The 17,735-nt window shown below is 49.8% G+C and overlaps 1 protein-coding gene across 5 annotated transcripts in view; it reads right to left on the reverse strand.

Annotated features, from left to right (window-relative positions):
- Nucleotides 1-4,945: 4,945 nt before the first annotated feature.
- Nucleotides 4,946-17,735, reverse strand: part of SLC6A13 (solute carrier family 6 member 13) — a 66,903-nt gene continuing 54,113 nt past the window's right edge. For all 5 annotated transcript variants that reach the window (XM_054034947.1, XM_054034938.1, XM_054034964.1 and 2 more), the window contains 7 exons: nt 12,163-12,287; nt 11,333-11,445; nt 10,219-10,356; nt 8,679-8,781; nt 8,136-8,236; nt 6,901-7,071; nt 4,946-5,438 (listed from right to left, as the gene is read on the reverse strand). In XM_054034947.1, the coding sequence (XP_053890922.1) occupies nt 5,319-5,438; nt 6,901-7,071; nt 8,136-8,236; nt 8,679-8,781; nt 10,219-10,356; nt 11,333-11,445; nt 12,163-12,287 (871 nt within the window). In that variant the 3' untranslated portion in view covers nt 4,946-5,318. The remainder of the gene's footprint in view (nt 5,439-6,900; nt 7,072-8,135; nt 8,237-8,678; nt 8,782-10,218; nt 10,357-11,332; nt 11,446-12,162; nt 12,288-17,735) is intronic.

The raw sequence follows: 17,735 nt of genomic DNA on the forward strand, positions 1-17,735 counted from the left end.
ATTGTATCACCATCACCGCATCTTCTTCCAGTTAAATGAACTCCAGATTCTTCCCCAGGCGTCAGTGATGCAAGTGCTGGGGGGGGAGGGGGAGGAGAAAAAGAGGATAGACTTCTTTTTAAGATCAGATGGAAAAGAAGGGTCTGACCTCTTTCCAGGGATTGCTGAGGCAATTCACAATCTCATTAGCCTCTTAATTTTGAATGTAAACCTCTAATTTTAAAGAACGCGTAACAGAGGAGACACGGCTCTCTATATTCACCCCATCTTCCCAAACTATTAGATTCACTTTTCAGGCTAGGTGGCAGATTAGGGACTTCACGAGTGGGGTATTCAAAGTCTTTGCATGCTTCTGAGCTAATGTAACATACAGGTCTCCCCAAGTGGAGCAGGCAGGAGTAATGGTAAAGTTCCTGTTGATGTCAATGGCAGCAGAGATGGGCCAACATGAGTGCTTGAAAATTGCACACGCTAAATTCTGGTGCATATTCCTACCCTGCTCAGGCTGGGAGACTCTTAATTTGCCTTAGAGAAGAGCCATGCAAAGACTTTTGGAACTGGACGTCTGGAGAGAGAATTTCAAATATAATCAGTTCAAATTCAATCCCTATTAAATCCCATTGGTTTTCAGTATCATTTTTATAGGTCTGTACTAATTTCATATGGAATCCTATTGGTAACATCGCTATTAAATTCTATGGGACTTTTCCATAAGGGCCTTTTCATAGATTTCAAAGTACTTTCAAATATTGACTCTCATACCACCACTGCAATGTAGGGAAGTATTACTCTCTCTATCACAAATGGGGGAAACTGAGGCAGTAAGGTTACAAGACTTACTCGAGGCCACACAAAACCTGTGCCAAAGCCAGGAACTGAAAACAGATCATCTACCTCCCAGTCCTGTGCTTGAACAACCAGACCAGCCTTTTGCCCATATACAGGAACAGTAACAGTCTTTTCCGAAATCCAAGTCATCGGTTGGGGCTTTAAATGGCACTGTGCCGGGGATGACAACAGAGTCTGGCCACAAGTCCCACATGCAAATAAAATCCTATAAATGAATCAAAATGCTCCATGGTCTCATGAGCAATTCTGGGAAAATGAAAATTGGTGCTTTTGCTCTGGATGCCAGAAATCAGGCTTCCCAGGCCCACCTCTTGCAACCTGCCACCCTGAAAGGGGGTGAATGCTGCCACATGTGCTGATAAGTTATGGGCCTTTTCCTTGCACATGATCCACCCCAGGGACTGCAGTCAGAGGGCCCTGGCCCTGTTGTTAAAGTGCTCTCAAATTGACAACTTCATAAGAATCCTTCTGAAGAAAAGATTTGCTCAGTCCTTTGGAACTTACCAGAGTTTCAGACGAGAAAGGAACCCCAAGTCACCCAGTCTGATCTCCCGTATATCACAGGCCACTATAGTTCACTCAGATTCCCCTATGTTGAGCCCAATGACTTTAGTTCAACCAAAGCATTTCAGTCTCAGGAGAGCACACTGTTCATAGAATATCAGGGTTGGAAAGGACCTCAGGAGGTCATCTAGTCCAACCCCCTGCTCAAAGCAGGACCAATTCCCAACTAAATCATCCCAGCCAGGGCTTTGTCAAGCCTGACCTTAAAAACCTCTAAGGAAGGAGATTCCACCACCTCCCTAGGTAACCCATTCCAGTGCTTCACCACCCTCCTAGTGAAAAAGTTTTTCCTAATATCCATCCTAAACTTCCCCAACTGCAACTTGTTCCTTGTTCTGTCATCAGGAACCACTGACATCAGTCTAGATCCATCCTCTTTGAAACCCTCTTTCAGGTAGTTGAAAGCAGCTATCTAATCCCCCCTTATTCTTCTCTTCTGCACACTAAACAATCCCAGTTCCCTCAGCCGCTCCTCATAAGTCATGTGCTCCAGACCCCTAATCATTTTTGTTGCCCTCCGCTGGACTCTTTCCAATTTTTCCACATCTTTCTTGTAGTGTGTGGCCCAAAACTGGACACAGTACTCCAGATGAGGCCTCACCAATGTCGAATAGAGGGGAATGATCACCTCCCTCGATCTGCTGGCAATGCCCCTACTTATACAGCCCAAAATGTCATTAGCCTTCTTGGCAACAAGGGCACACTGTTGACTCATATCCAGCTTCTCGTCCACTGTAACTCTTAGGTCCTTTTCTGCAGAACTGCTTCCTAGCCATTCGGTCCCTAGTCTGTAGCAGTGCATGGGATTCTTCCGTCCTAAGTGCAGGACTCTGCACTTGTCCTTGTTGAACCTCATCAGATTTCTTTTGGCCCAATCCTCTAATTTGTCTAGGTCCCTCTGTATCCTGTCCCTACCCTCTAGCGTATCTACCACTCATCCCAGTTTAGTGTCACAGGCAGAGAACAGCTGATACAGAGATGCTACCAATTCCTGAGGCCCCTGTGAGGGCAGGGAATTGATTAGAGGAGAAGACATGGCCTGATGATGCTACTAGGTGATCCATGCCCCTTGTTGCAGAGGAGGGCAAAACCCCTCGAGGGTCCCTGCCAGTCTGACCTGGGGGAAAATTCCTTCCCAACCCCAATTCTGGTTATCACAGTGACCCTGAGTATGTGAGCAAGAACTAGCCATGCACCTAAGTAGATCTCTACACTGCAGTTGGAGGTGATATTGCAGCTTGGACAGACATACCCATGCTAGCTGTAGTCTACCTGGCACAGCTAAAACTAGCCATGAAGCCATGGCAGCATAGGCTCCAGTGCGGGCTAGGAACATTTGGAACAACCCATTCCACTGTGGCCCTCACTGCTATTTTTAGCTGTGCTAGGTAGATTACAGCTCGTGCAGTTATGTCTGCCCGAGCAGCAATCGCACCTCTGACTGCACGGCAGACATAGCCAACGAAAGAGGCTGCTGCGCACCACCTCAACGCACCGGTCCTCCCTGTCTGGTGACCAGTCACTAATGCCTCAATTGTGTAAAAACCCTTCTTGTCACCTGTAGGTGACCATATATAGCACCTTGCATAAAGTCACAGCTGACAGTATTCCAGGAGAAAGGGATTTTAATTACTATTCTGCCCACTTCTTATGGCACCAGCTCTGACCACAACAGACCCAAGTTAACGGCTAAGTCCCCCCATGGGATCAGGATCCTGCTGCCCAGGGAGGCTGGGAATGAGAAGCTGAACACTAGCTGTGCTGGACTGTAGCTCCTCCTTGCACCAGGAATGTGATTTCCGGGATGTGAATCTGGCTGCCTTCACAAATTGGGAGCTTCCCAAGCCTCTGGCCGGCTTAGCTGTAAATTCACCCGAATGACTATTTTTGCAATGGTTGCTAATATATTAGCAGGATCTAAAGTAGCGAGGCCACCTTGTGCCTACCAGCAGCAATTGCACCTTTTCTGTTTTGTTTTTGATCAAACACCCAATTGGGATATCCTGAGCAGTCCTAGTGAGAGGCTCACAGTAAGGGCTCAGGGGACTGAAATCTTGCAGTAACATATACAAGGATTCAGCTGCAATCCAGAAATTGCTGGGAGACTTGGCTCAACGTCTTGTGTGCTTCTGCTTTGGAACACATTAGGCGAGGAGAGAAAAAAAGAGCACCTGACCTCTGGAGCCAGGGAGACATTATGGTCTCCACCCACCCTGAATATTTACATGGGAACTTACTGCTTAAAGATGCCATCTAAACAATATTCACAAATAAGTATTAAATTTACATTGGGCTGCACAGCTCTGCCTGACCTCCCAATACACCAGTCACTAGTTGCAATTCCTGTCCTAGGGGCCCAATGCAGATCTGCTAATGCACCTCCATGCTGGCCTCCAGCATCCCCTGCTATTCCAGTTCTCCCTCCCATCCACCCTGCAAAGCACCTGAACTGCAGAAACCTCCAGACCTGCCCTAACACCATAGTCCTGGCCTGCAAAGACTTCTTTAGTCCTAAAATCAAGCCTCTCCCCTGGAGAAAACACAAACCCTCTGCCAGTGCATTACTCTACTCCTGCTCTTGCTGTATCTCCTGCCGTTTCAGTCCGGCATCCCCACACAGCCTGGCCAGCACACCTCACTCCTGCCTTGTAGCAGCCTCTACTCTTGGGTTTCAGAGTCACGGATCTGAGCTCCTACCTTCCTTTGGGTTTATCAGCTCTGTTCAGGGCCTGACGAAGGAAGAGGCATCCGTGTGGCCCTTCTTGGGATGGTTCTTATAGGTTGGATGTCAGTGCCGCCCTTCATTTAAGATAATTGTAAAAAACATTTAAGCTCCTATGCTGGTAGCTGGAAGCTGGTAGCAGGTAGCTGAAACAACAGAGGCCTCCATCCACAACACAGGCACAAGGCATTTGTGGGTGGAGAGGTTTTGCTGGATATTGTTTTGAGAAGGTTTGTGTGTCTGAGGAAGAGAGGCCAAAAGGCAGAGAAGCAGGGAGAATCACAGCAAGGACAGAGTCAGGATAAGAACTGGGAATGTGGCCCTGAACAAAAGCTGAGAGAGAGTTTTGGGCTAAGTGCTAACTAGAGGCTTGGAACTGTGAGTAAAGACACAATCTCTTATTTAATTCCTACTGTGGTCAGAGAAACGGGACTTTGTACATTCCTTGTAAATAAACAGGAATGCTTGACTCCATCATCAGTTTCTCCTAATAATCACTTGGGTCAAAAAGGAGTAACAGTCTATAATTTTTCTGTAATTCTGGGAGGTGAGTGAGGGGAAGTCGTATCTAATTTGGTGTGGACTTTCCCCTTTAGACTAGCCACACACACTCCATCACAACCTTGGACTTGGCTTCTTGGGCCACCAAAATACCCATCACCCCTGCCCAGAGAGGTGGTCCTGGCAGATTGGACTCCGTGTAGTTCTGGAAACAAGCAGCACCTCTAGGAGCAATGACTTCTGGAGTGGAGGGGAGAGTTCCCTTACAAAGAAAGCACAAGAGACAAAACTGATGCAGAGCCACTCAGATGTGATAAGATACAGGATTTAATGGAATGAATGGAGAGGTCCTCAAAGTCCATGTCGGAGAAGAGCCTCTGTGACTCTTTGACAGTCTCCACTCCGGGGCTGAGTCTCTCCTGTCCCACCCACTGGAGCGTTGGGGACTCTCAGCTGTTTGAATCAGCTCCTGTGTGCGCTCCCCAGGAGACGATTAAGGTGCATCGCTGACTCTACACTGTCCCTGGAGACCCTTCTATGGCAGCCCCTGCTGAGCCCATCAAATCCTCCAGCGGAAGAGAGATCAGCTCACAAGTCCTGCTCCCCTCAGAAAGTGGAGAATCCTTGAGTCATCTGACAGCTAGAAGGAGTGTATCAACCAATCCAGGGGGCCACAGTGGCCCTAACAATGGGACTCTTGCTCGGTCAGCATCAGGAGGCCGGGTCTAGTGGAAGGAAGGGGCTGCCCCACACCCAGGCTGAAAGGTAAGTCCTCATCTGGACAGACCAACTGGCGGAATCTCTGAAAGACAAAGTCGGATGTTGAACAAGGGTGTAGGGACAGATCCGGCTCACCCACAGCCTCCTCTGCCCAACTGCACCCCCACCAAACAGCCCCTTTCTAAGTAGCCTTCCAGCAAGGGCTGCACGGAGGGGCGAGGCAGGCTGGAATTTGGTAATCACATCTGGATCTCTGGCTGAATGATTCCCAGTTCATGACACGTAGGCCCTCCCCATGCTGGGACGCCAGCCCCTTAAGTCCAGGGATGTCCTCGAATAGCCCCAGTTCCCACATCCAGATATGACAATTTAAACAACTGCTGAAAACCACCTTGGCTGTTTGAACAGCAGCTGGGAATCCCCAGGGCTTGTGTGGAACCAGGGAAAATTCCCTTCCATGTCCCTGACTGGGGCTGTGGCGCTGTCAAAACAAAGTCAGCCTCCCACGTATCAACCCCAGCTTTTACACCTGAGCCATCCAGCACATTTCAAATGCAGATCAACCCCACAATGCTTCCTCATAGTCAGGGCTGTACACATCCAAAGGCCACTCCTAGGGTGTGCAGAACGGCACTAACCCAGCCCCTGTGGACATCAACAGGTGCTCTGCCGATGGAAACGTCAGCAAAAAGCAGAGCCTTTTCTCCACAGACAGGGAGACAACAGAGGTTTTGGGCCCAGTTCTTCCTTACAGTCCATCCCCATGCACTGCTCTAGGGGGCAAAAGTTGGTGGAGAAAGCTCAGGGATCCCAAAGTGCAGAAGGTCTCTAAAGCCAGCTTACAGGAGCCTCGTGGCAGGTAGAGGACGTTCTGGAGGGAGGTGCATGGTCACAGCATGCTGTGTTCTGGCCCAGGAGAAAAACAGTGCAAGTTAGAGCGGCCCTGAGGCTGCTCTAACTTACACCAACTGCTTTGTAGGCATCTGGCTGCCTCACAACACAGGCAGTGTAAAGGTGGCTTCAAGCCTCCATTGATTCCCCCACAATTCTCCATTCCAACAATGAGATGGGGGCGGGGACTCAGCAGGGAATCTAGAGGTCCCAGCATGCAGCCTCGCCTGCATCATACACTGGGATCCATAGTCCCCACAGGTCAGACCTCCACACTGAGATGAGGGCAGCCCACAGGCTATCTGTAGACCCCAGTGGACTGCGTTTAGCCTGGGGCCTACACTTGGTCTATCAGCACTTCCCACAAAGCTGTTTTCCTACGGCATTTGACAAGTGATGGAGAGCCAATAACTGCGACGCACAGGAAGGCAGCTATTTCTGTGTAGCCCTCCAGCCAGCTTGAATTCAATAAAGCCACTAATTCTTTACAGTAATAGACTGAGCTTCAGTAACTTAATTCTATGTTCCTGTTTATTAACCCACAACACACCAATCACACCTCAAGAGGCTGTCACTTCAATATGCCAGTGACCTGTAAGGCCCCCATAACCCCCTCTGTGGACCATACCCCACTCCCAACGCAGCAGCCTCACCTCTCTCAGAGAGCCCTTGATCATGGAAAGTTTGTAGACAATCCAGAGAGGGATGCAGACCATAGATGAGAGGGCCAGCAGCCAGCCCAGGGTGTCTCCCCACCAGGGGTACACGTACTTCTTGTTGTAGGTCAGAGGGGTATATTTAATCAGAGAAAACAGGAAGGTCGCCTGGGGAGGTGGAAGAAGCCAAGAAGAGAGGAAGGGGGGAAGCAATGCCATTAGCCAACACGATCTCCCTTCTGACTTCACACCCGCAGCAGGACTTCCTTGGGACAGACAGCCCCCGAGGGGCAACAACACTTGGGTGCTGCTGCCCCTTCAATTAGTGTTTGTTATCTCAGCCAAGAGCTCATCCTAGCAGCAGTCCCTGGAGATCTGTTCCCTCCCCCAGTTATTCCATCCCCACTCACGGATGTCCATGGTGATCAGATAGACCACACAGCAGCAGCAGGGTTAGAACCTTTGGCTTCCAAACCACAGGCCACTTGAGCTAAAGTGGGAGTCTGCTCACTGGGGTATGTCTACACGGCCAGCAGAAACCTGCTGCAGCGAGTCTCACAGCCTGGATCTACAGATTCAGGCCCATTCTAAAGCACTAGAAATAGTTGTGCAGACATCCAGGATCGGACTGGAGCTCAGGTCCTGAAGCAGAGCCTGAGCTCCACCCCAAATGTCTACACAGCTTTTTTTAGTGGCATAGCATGAGCCTGAATCTGCAGACCCCGGCCCTGAGACGTGGTGCCACGGGCTTCTGCTGGCCATGTAGACAGGGCCGGCTCCAGCATTTCTGCCGCCCCAAACAAAAAAAAAAAAAAAAAAAAAAAAAGCCGCAATCCGCGGCGGCAGTTCAGCGGCAGGTCCTTCACTCAGAGAGAGTGAGGGACCTGCCGCCCCCGAATTGCCGCAGGTGCCGCCCTCTCCCTTGGCTGCCCCAAGCACCTGCTTGTTAAGCTGGTGCCTGGAGCCGGCCCTGCATGTAGACGTACCGTAGCTGTCAGTAGCAGTAGGGTTCTTACCTTCTATGGATATGCTGCTGGAGGACAACATGATGGCCACATTGAGCCAGTGAGCCATTACAACCTGGCCCGCTCCATGGGAAAGTGCTTACTACCTACTCAATATGTCCCCAACACAGGGGTCCCAGAGCGATCCATTTCCCCCACTCCCAAAACAACCTAAACCAGCCCCACTCCTCTCTCAGGCCGCCAGACCAAAGGCCTCCAAGCTCTCACCATGCAGACTGCTGGCGTGATGAAGAGCCAGCAATATTTGATAATAGGCCATGGCCTGTAACCAATCATGTCTTCAATGTTATCATAGAAACGATCAGCACCTGAGAAAGACAGGGAGGGAGACCCTGTTAACAAAAGGGAACAAGAGTAATGGTCATGGCCCAGAGAGGATACTGACCGACAGGAAGACCCATGTGGACAGGAGTGAGCTCAGAAATGGGGCATTATGGGTAATACAGATAAGCACAAACAAGGGAAATTTGTTAGGGTCACAGACTTCCTTGCTGGCATGAGGCAGCTTCTCCAGCCAGCTCCCCCTGGGCTCTGCTGTCAGGAGGCTCCCAGCATCTAAGTCCCTGGGCACGGAAGTGAGGACACGTTGTGCTACTATCTGTAAAGGGTTCCAATGTACCAGGTTTACAAAGGGGATCTGTGGCCTGGTGCTCTTGGGGATAACAGAGAAACCAGCCCCAGTGAGGGGACGAGAGTCCACTCAGGGATTCGGAGTCAGTGAAAGCTGCCGGCCACCAGGCCCGTACTCACCATACACCCAGCCGATACAAAGCGTCTCAAAGATGGCAACGAAGAGCAGGCACATGCCGCTGGCAGCGTAGTAATCAAAGAGCTGGAAGATATACATCCCACCCTGGGAGGGGGCAAGCAGGGAGAAGAGAGAGAGAAGAAATCTAACTAAGGGACAGGTCAAGCCGTTCAGCTGGAGAAAGAACCAACTCAAGTCTTTGGCACCTTCCTGCCCCACCCTCTCCTGATAGAGTCTGATGACAAGCTTTCCCCTTATAAGCCCAACCTGGCCAAGACCTGATCTGCACTGGGGACCTCTGTGGAAATCCTGTTTTCCCCAGATCCCATCCCGGCTCGGTCTGCAGCCTCTCATTTCCAGGAGAGGATAAGTCACTGTTCAGGAGTTTGGAGTTATTTTTAGGACAGTCTGAAAAAAAATAAGCTTGGTAGTGGGAAATGGGAAAAGAGACTCACAGGTCAATATCTCTAATGTTCAAAAATCAACCCAGACTCCAAATTTGCACCCAGATATAATGGAGTGCAATTTTGCAGGCACAAATCATTGGGGGCCCAAATTTGAGCTGCCTAATTCTACAGGTGCTGCTACAACACGGGCCTGCAATTAATTCCAGGCACAAAATTGCAGGTGCAAAATCAGGGGCAGCTTTTCAAAAAATCAAGCCCAAAGAGAGACAGAAGGAGCCAGAGAGAGAGAGAAACCCACACACAGGTATCACCCCCTCCCACCACTGCCGAAAGGGAACCTGGGCCCAATTCTGATCTCACACCAGCAGAATTCTATTCACTTCCATGGGGCTAATCCCAGTTTACACAAATAGACGTGAGGTCAGAACCAGGCCCAGCAGCTTCCTGTACACATAGTGCTCATGAAGGTCCCATCAAGTAAGGAAGAAAGGGATAAAGATGCTCCAATAGCCTTCAGATGAGACAGGAATAGGGCTTGGTTTGCATGAAACTCTGAAAAGCCCTGACCTTCAAAACACTCTCTCAGAGGCCAGCACAGAGGAATGGTCCACGAGAGTTTAGGACAGGCAATGAAAGCTGCACTATCCAGTTGAAAGAATTTTTAGCGAGGCAGAATGTAAAACCCTGCACTGGAATTGGGCCCCATCACTGCAGAGCAGCTTTTGTAAAATACACCCCAGAATCCTTACTGACCACTCGGGTCAGGACTCCCCTTTAAACCCCGCCCCAAAGCTGCCAACTCCAGCAGCACAGTGCCCACTAGTCCCGTGCTGAGATTCAGTACTGAAATAAGAGGGCAGAGCACCACCTACTGAATCAGTAACACCACTGTTTGCAGCACCTGGAGTGCGCCTTAGAGGTCTCCCATCTGAGCACTGACGCAACACTGCTTATCTTAGGAGAGCACATAGACTACAGTCCCAGGTGGAATTGCTGCAGCTGGGCTCCTAATCCAGCCACAGGGTCTAAAGTCCTCTTTCTGCCCAGAGGGATTTCAGTCAGATGTGACCAGAGCACCCCACAGACTGTGAGCTACAGGAGGGATGGAGGGAGGGATTCCTATCTCTGAGTCTACCTCTGTGAGCATGACCAGTCCTACAAGGTAGGAGAGGATGGAGACAAGCAAGATGAGGATCTCACGGCGGTTTTGCTTCCGGAAGATGGTGGGGTACATGTCGATAACAGCTGTCACCAGGCTCTCCACACAGACGAACTAGGAAGAAGAGAATTCACACACCTGTCAGCACACTCCTACTATGCCAGCTGGCTGGGCTTCATTGTTCCACGGCCTCTTGCTCTCAGGACAGGTTTCCCTCAGCCAGGAGAGACCGCACACATTCAACATCGGGAGCTAGCCCCAGTCATGCCATGGCTGTCCTAGGAACTTCCATTCGCATCCATGCCTCAATCACTTACTAAGGGCATGCTGCTGGAAACCAGTGCCAGGCCATTTCCCAATCCCCCACTAGGCGGGCTGCTGAAATCAGCTCACAGCCTTCCTTCCATCATCCAACAGCCAGGCTCTAAAATCCATACCAGTGCCATGCTGAGCATTCCCACTAAGGGGTGCTACTGAAACCACGGCCCTGACTCCAGAAGGTATTGCTGGAAACCAGCATCCTGGTTTCACAGGACATCTGCTCAGACCCCTTCCCACACAACACCACAGAATGGGCTGCAGCTCTTCCCTATGCTGCATGGGCTGGATGGAAAGAGGAGGCTCGCAGTGAGCATGACATTATTATTATCATAGCGCACAGACGCTCCAACTGAGATTGGGGCCCCATTGTACCAAGCACTAGACAAACACACAGTGGGACAGCTTCTGCGCCAGAGAGTTTACGCTCTAGATAGAGCGAACAGGCAATTGAGGTGAAGTTACCGGCCCAAGGTCACACAGCAGGTCAGTAGCAGAGCTGGGAATAGAACCCAGGTCGCCTGAATCCCCGTCAAGTGCCCTGTCCACTGGGCCCGTCCGTGTGTCTGAGCCCATACTAGATTAAGTGAGAGCTGACGGGGGCGCTCTACTCTGTCTGGACAGGGGAAGGTGCTTTGCTACCTCAGAACTTGTAGCCAGGTGTTTCCCTCACCACCTGGCCATTTATCAAGTGGAATGTTTTGGCTGTCAGTTTGAAGGGAAGCTGGCCAGACAAGAAGGAAGCACTCGTGTCCTGTCTGTGCATCTGTACCTGGCTGTCCAGTCCCAGCAGAACCACCATCAGGAAGAAGCAGCAGGCCCAGAGTGGGGAGAAAGGCAGCATGACGACAGCTCGAGGGTATGCAATAAATGCCAGGCCAGGCCCTGTGAGAAGAGGGTCATTTATAGTAGATGGTAGAGACCAAATGTAGAAGCCATCAGCTGCACCATCGCCTTGCCAGGCAGTGAGGAAGAGGTCACCAAAGCAGAATCAGGGAGATTAGCAGCTCAGAACTGGTCTATGGCACCCACCCACCTGCAAAACACACCCCACCTTCCCCAATGAATTCACTCCTAGCACTAGGAACCACCATTCAAGAAACAGTGCCTCCGTTGCTGGGTGAGGAAGATCAGAGGAACCAGAGCAGGCTACGGCTCTACTGCCAGGAGTGAGGGCAGACGAGCCACAGCAGGCTGTGGACTCCACCTCCATGGCTGGGAGCTGGTGGACTCCTAATGTCCATGCAGAGCAAACAGGAACTCAGATCTTAATGTTTCATGCCAAAGATCCACACGCCATAACCACCTTGGGACTCAGTTTATTTATCTCAGAAGAGCTGAGTTGACCCTTCTGGGATTTGAACCTGGGGTTGCAATTAATCTCGTTTCATTGTGGTTCATTGTGCCTCTTAGGGGGTCAGCAGCTTTGGGACACCCCTCAGTCACTGTTCTCTGCTCTGCTCTCTTTACAGGAGCTCTTTTGTCCGAGACAATGCAGAAGAGGAGTCCAGGGTCAATGTCAGGTGACCGGAGATTGTCCCACATTAGCAATGGCCCACCCTACCCTACACACTGCTCTTCCTGCACACCGAGCCTACTCACCTGACTCAGCTACCTCAGATATAGGGACGCCTTGTTCCTGCGCCATAAAGCCCAAGATGGAAAAGATTGCAAAGCCAGCCACAAAACTTGTACCACTGTTCAAAAAACACAGCGCAATGCAGTCCCTGGAAGGAGAAAAGACAAGCATCAGCATGGGGGAACCAGCCAGCCAAGCAGAAAAGAACATCAGCATAGGCTGGAAGGAGAGAAGCCAATCAAAAAGAAGCATCAGCAAGGCACAGCAGCCAATGAGATGAAAGCGCCCACATAGAGACACGCACATATGTCTATATTAATCATTTCTATGCAGATGTTTGAGCAGATGTCTTGACAGTGTGCGGCTGTGGATTCATCTGGGAATAAATATAGGACATGTGCATCTTCACATAACAACACTGATGCTGCTTCTTCATCCCACATACTGACAGCCTCATAATGTCACAAAGCCTAAAATAAATTCAGAACTCTTTATTTATTAACATCAACCTGTCTCTCTCTAGATCAGGTACAGTTGGCCCTCCATTACCACGGTGTCGGTGTCCCTAACGATCTTTATTTATCCTCAACACCCTTATGAGGTGGGTATTCTGTCCATTTTTGGGACCAGGTCTCCCAGGTCCCAAACTAGAACCCTAACCACCAGGCCATCCTACTTCTTATAGCAATTGCCATACAGAATCAGACCTGTGACCCATCTAATCCAGTATCTTCGCTATGACCGTGGCCAGTACTGGATGTGCCAGAAGGTGCAAAAAACTGCAGAGAGAGTAATTATACGATGACCTGCCCAAAAGGGAAGTTTCTTCCCACCACAACCTGATCAATTAGTGGTTGTCTGATAGGATACAAACTCTTATGTTTCAGCTTATCTAATGTACCTGTGGATAGTCTCATTGCTTATATAAATGCCTGATTCTTTTTTGAACCCTAGTCAACTTCTGTCCCCAAGAATATCTTGCAGCAGTGAGTTCCACATGTTACTCACATTAGGGTTTTTGCAATTTTGTTGTATCAATTCTAAATTCATTGCCTTTCAGTGCCACTGGCTGTCCCCTAGTTATGAAACATGATAAACAGAAGCACCCAATTCACTTTCTCTAAACTATTCATTTTGTATACCTCTATCATGTCTTCTTTTATTCACCAAATCTTTAAACTAAACAATCCCAATCTTTTCAGTCCCTCGTCATACTCAAGTCTCCCCATGCCTCTCACTGTCTCTGAACCGCTATGTTTCTGTTCTGTCTTTTAGAGATGAAGAGATCAGAAATGAACACTACATTCCAGGAAAGGCCATACCATTGATTTCTATTAATTTATGGCATTTAATATATTCAGTATTATTATCTATATCCTTTCTTTATATAATTTGTAGCCAAGAATTCAAGACATTAAGTATATTTAGGATATAGAGGTGAAATGTAAGTATTAGTTAACGTTGTAACACAGGGCCTACAGGCGTGTAAGATATTCAGTTTAGTGACACAAGGCCTTAGTCCTAAAACAGGTTGGCATAACTCGTTGACTGAAAGATAAAAGTGTATCAGCAAAGTGTATGATTACAGTAAAAAATGTGTTAAGTGCTGATGGTCTGGAAACTATGCATCAATAGATTGAAAAATAGGTTGCAATGAGCCAGTTAACACTGCAAGATGCCAAACAGTGACATTTTGCAGGATTCTCTAATAACCTTAAGTTGCTATAGTAACTCATTAACATAGATGTTAATGAGAATAAAGGGAACTAAGGAAATAGCCTATAGAAAATTGGGCATCTCTAAATTAGTGGGATGTGGAAATATGAAAAAGGGATTGAATTGCTGGAGGACTGAGGAGCACAAGCGTTATCAGACACCAGGAGGAAGGTCCTGTGGTGAGAATAAGGAAGGTGTTTGGAGGAGGCCATGGGGAAGTAGCCCAGGGAGTTGTAGCTGTCATGCAGCTGTTACAAGAGGCACTATAGACAGCTGCAGTCCACAGGACCCTGGGCAGGAACCCGGAGTAGAGTGCGGGCCCGGGTTCCCCCCAAACCTCCCAATTGACCTGGACTGTGGGTTCTCCCAGAGGGGAAGGTCTCTGGGCTGTTCCCCAACCCACATGGTGAATCTCTGAGTCAAGAAAATCCGCCAATAAGCACAGGACCCACCAAGATAGAGGAGGAACTTTGTCACACTGGTGTAAGGAGTGGGATCTTGGGGTGCACAGCGCGGCGGAAGAAGGAGGGTGATTTAAACAAAAAACCAAAAAAAAGGGGAGAGGGTTTATTTTTTTTCACCACAATGGATGACGTAGTGTGGGCACTGATACAAGCTACGGCGGCCCAGCAGGAGGCTACCCGTGTCCAGGCAGCTGCCCAACAGGAGGCAGTGCGGCTGCAGCAAGAGACTAATCGTCTGCTGATGGACCAGGCTGCTCAAGACCGAGCTATGTTGCGGGAACTGGTAAACCAGGTAAAGTCCCTTACAGAGCTGAATCGCGGCCATGATGGGACACGGCTCATACGGGCCAGCCATTGGCTGCAGAAAATGACACGGGAGGATGATGTAGAGGCATACCTTCTGGCCTTTGAGAGGACAGCCCTACGGGAGGCCTGGCCTCAAGATCAGTGGTCTGGCATCCTTGCCCCATTCCTGTGTGAGGAGTTCCAGAAGGCCTACACATGATCTGCCTGAAGAGGCTGGGGCAGACTACCGCCAGCTGAAAGCAGAGATCCTGGCCAGATCTGGGGTAACGACAGCAGTGCGGGCCCAGCAGTATCACGGTTGGAGGTACCAGGAAGACAAAAATCCGTGGTCCCAATTGTATGACCTCATCCATCTCACATGAAAGTGGTTGCAAACAGATTCCCGGAGTCCGGAAAACATACTAGCGGTTCTGGTCGTCGACCGATACATGAGGGGACTACCACCAAACCTTCGTGCCTGGGTAAGCCAGAACGAACCCTCCACCTATGATGAGGTTGTCACCCTGGTAGAGAGGCGAAGGACAGCGAGGGAGCTGACCCGACCAGTTAAGGAAGAGGCACCCCGGGTTAAACTAGCAGCACCAAGCCCTAAAGTTCGGGTAACTGGGCCACCAGGAGGGCCCAGGTGGAAAAAGAGAGAGGCTGAAGGCCCATCAGAGGCCACAAAGAGTTAGAGCACTGAGGGAGAAGAGGATCGTGACGTTAGATGCCCAAACCAAGAGACCAGGGAACGCCTAGGGCTCCATACAGATGTTATGCCTGCGGGGAGTGGGGACACATAGCTGCACAGTGTCCCAATGCTGAGGAGCCTATGCATTGTAACCTGGGGAACTGGACAGATCCATGCTCCCTAATCCACCTTGTGGGGGTCTCACTAACTCCACATATGTATACCAGACCAGTGAAACTAAATAGGGTAGGGACCACGGCACTGGTTGATTCGGGAAGTGCTATCACACTTATCTCAGGGAAGCTCATGAAGCGTAGTCAGCTGCTGCAAGCTAAACGTACGGGGATAACATGTGTTCATGGGACAGTTAGTTACTACCCCACCATCCCAGTAAAAATCGAGATCCAAGGGAACACTACTGAGGTAGCAGCAGGGGTAGTCCCTAAACTCCCATACCCGGTGCTCATAGGGAGGGACTTCCCAGGGTTTGGAAACTTACTCCCAGTAGGGGGATTGGAGAAAGATGGGGACCCTTAAATTGATGAGGCATCCACAGCAGACTGTCAACCCCCAATCTTCTCTGAAATATCCCCAGATTTGTTCTCCACTCCCAGACAGGGTAGAAAGACAAAAAGGGAAAGAAGGGCAGCTAAGGCCTTGGGAACCCGAATACTGACCCAAAGCCAGAGGGTCGCTCTTGTAGGTAGGTGGACCCGCACAGCTGAAAAGGAGGCCACGCAGGAGGGAGAAGCACCTGAGTCTGACCCCCACCCTAATGCTTCTGAACCAGTAGAGGCAACAGAGACTGGGCCCCTAGATCTTGGGCAGATTAGCCCAGGGAGAGGAAATTTTGGACAGGACCAGGCAGAAGACCCAAGGTATGACAACATTAGGAAGGAGGTGACTGAAATAGATGGGGTCCCCGTGGAAGGGAAAACCCAGGGACCAGGACCCTACTTCATAATGAAGAAGGATCTCTTATACCAGGTTGCACCAGTACAGGGGCAGAAGGTACAGCAGATCCTAGTACTTCAAAAACACTAGAACGCTGTATTAAGTCTTGTTCATAGTCATCTATTTGGGGGTAGAGAAGACCCTGGCATGAGTCCTATGACGGTTCTTCTGGCCCAGAGTACATGAAGAAGTGTGGAGGTACTGTGCCTCCTGCCCAGAGTGTCAGCTGCACAGTCCCCGTCCCCACTTGAGGGCACCTTTAGTACCCCTTCCCATCATAGAGGTCCCCTTCGAGCGAATAGCCTTGGACCTAGTGGAACCCCTGGAGAAGACGGCTCGGGGCCACCAATATATACTTGTTGTTTTGGACTATGCTACTCGCTACTCAGAAGCTGTCCCCCTGCGGAACACGGCCTCTAAAACTATAGCCAAAGAGCTGGTGGGGATCTTTGCCCAAATGGGGCTACTGAAGGAGATATTAACCGACCAAGGAACCCCATTTATGTCGAAGCTAATGATGGACCTCTGTACGCTGCTCCATATACATACCCTGAAAACTTCGGTCTACCATCCACAGACTGATGAGTTGGTAGAAAGGTTTAACCGAACCCTCAAGGCTATGATAAGGAAGGTGGTAAGTCGGGATGGGAAGGATTGGGACACCCTACTACCCTACCTTATGTTCGCTATCCGGGAGGTACCACAGGCCTCAACTGGGTTTTCCCCCTTCGAGTTATTATATGGGCGTCACCCCCATGGCATACTAGATATCGCCAAAGAGATCTGGGAAGAGGAACCCAATGAGGGGAGAAATATAACAGAGCATGTAATGCAGATGTGAGACTGGATAGCCAGGGTTACCCTTATTGTACGGGAACATTTGGAGAAGGCACAGGAGGCCCAGCGAACCCATTACAATCGCCAGGCAAAAGTGCGACAGTTCCAACCAGGGGATCGGGTTATGGTGTTGGTACCCACGGCAGAAAGCAAGCTTCTGGCCCAATGGCAGGGGCCCTATGAGATGGTTGAACCCATGGGGGAAGTAACCTACAAGGTGCGGCAGCCAGGACGCAGAAAACAAGAACAGATTTATCACGTTAAACTTCTGAAACCCTGGCATGCACCAGAGGCATGCACAACGGTCCAAAAAGACCTAACCCAGGAAAACAAGCCTTCCAAACAGGTGAGAGTCTCTCCCGATTTAACACCAGACCAGAAGAATGAGGTGTCTGAGATGATCTTCCAGAACCAAGATGTGTTCTCGACAAAACCGGGTCGAACAACCAAGACATATCACCACATCGTCACGAACCCTGGGGCCAGAGTAACAATGAGGCCCTATCGGGTGCCAGCCGCAAAAAGGGAGGAAATAAAAGCAGAAGTAAAAAAAATGCTAGAGTTGGGGATCATCGAAGAATCCCAGAGTCAGTGGTCCAGCCCAATCGTGCTGGTGTCCAAACCTGATGGCACCACAAGATTTTGCAGT

Source organism: Malaclemys terrapin, chromosome 1 (genome assembly GCF_027887155.1).
Source record: "Malaclemys terrapin pileata isolate rMalTer1 chromosome 1, rMalTer1.hap1, whole genome shotgun sequence".
Taxonomy (NCBI): Eukaryota; Metazoa; Chordata; order Testudines; family Emydidae; genus Malaclemys; species Malaclemys terrapin.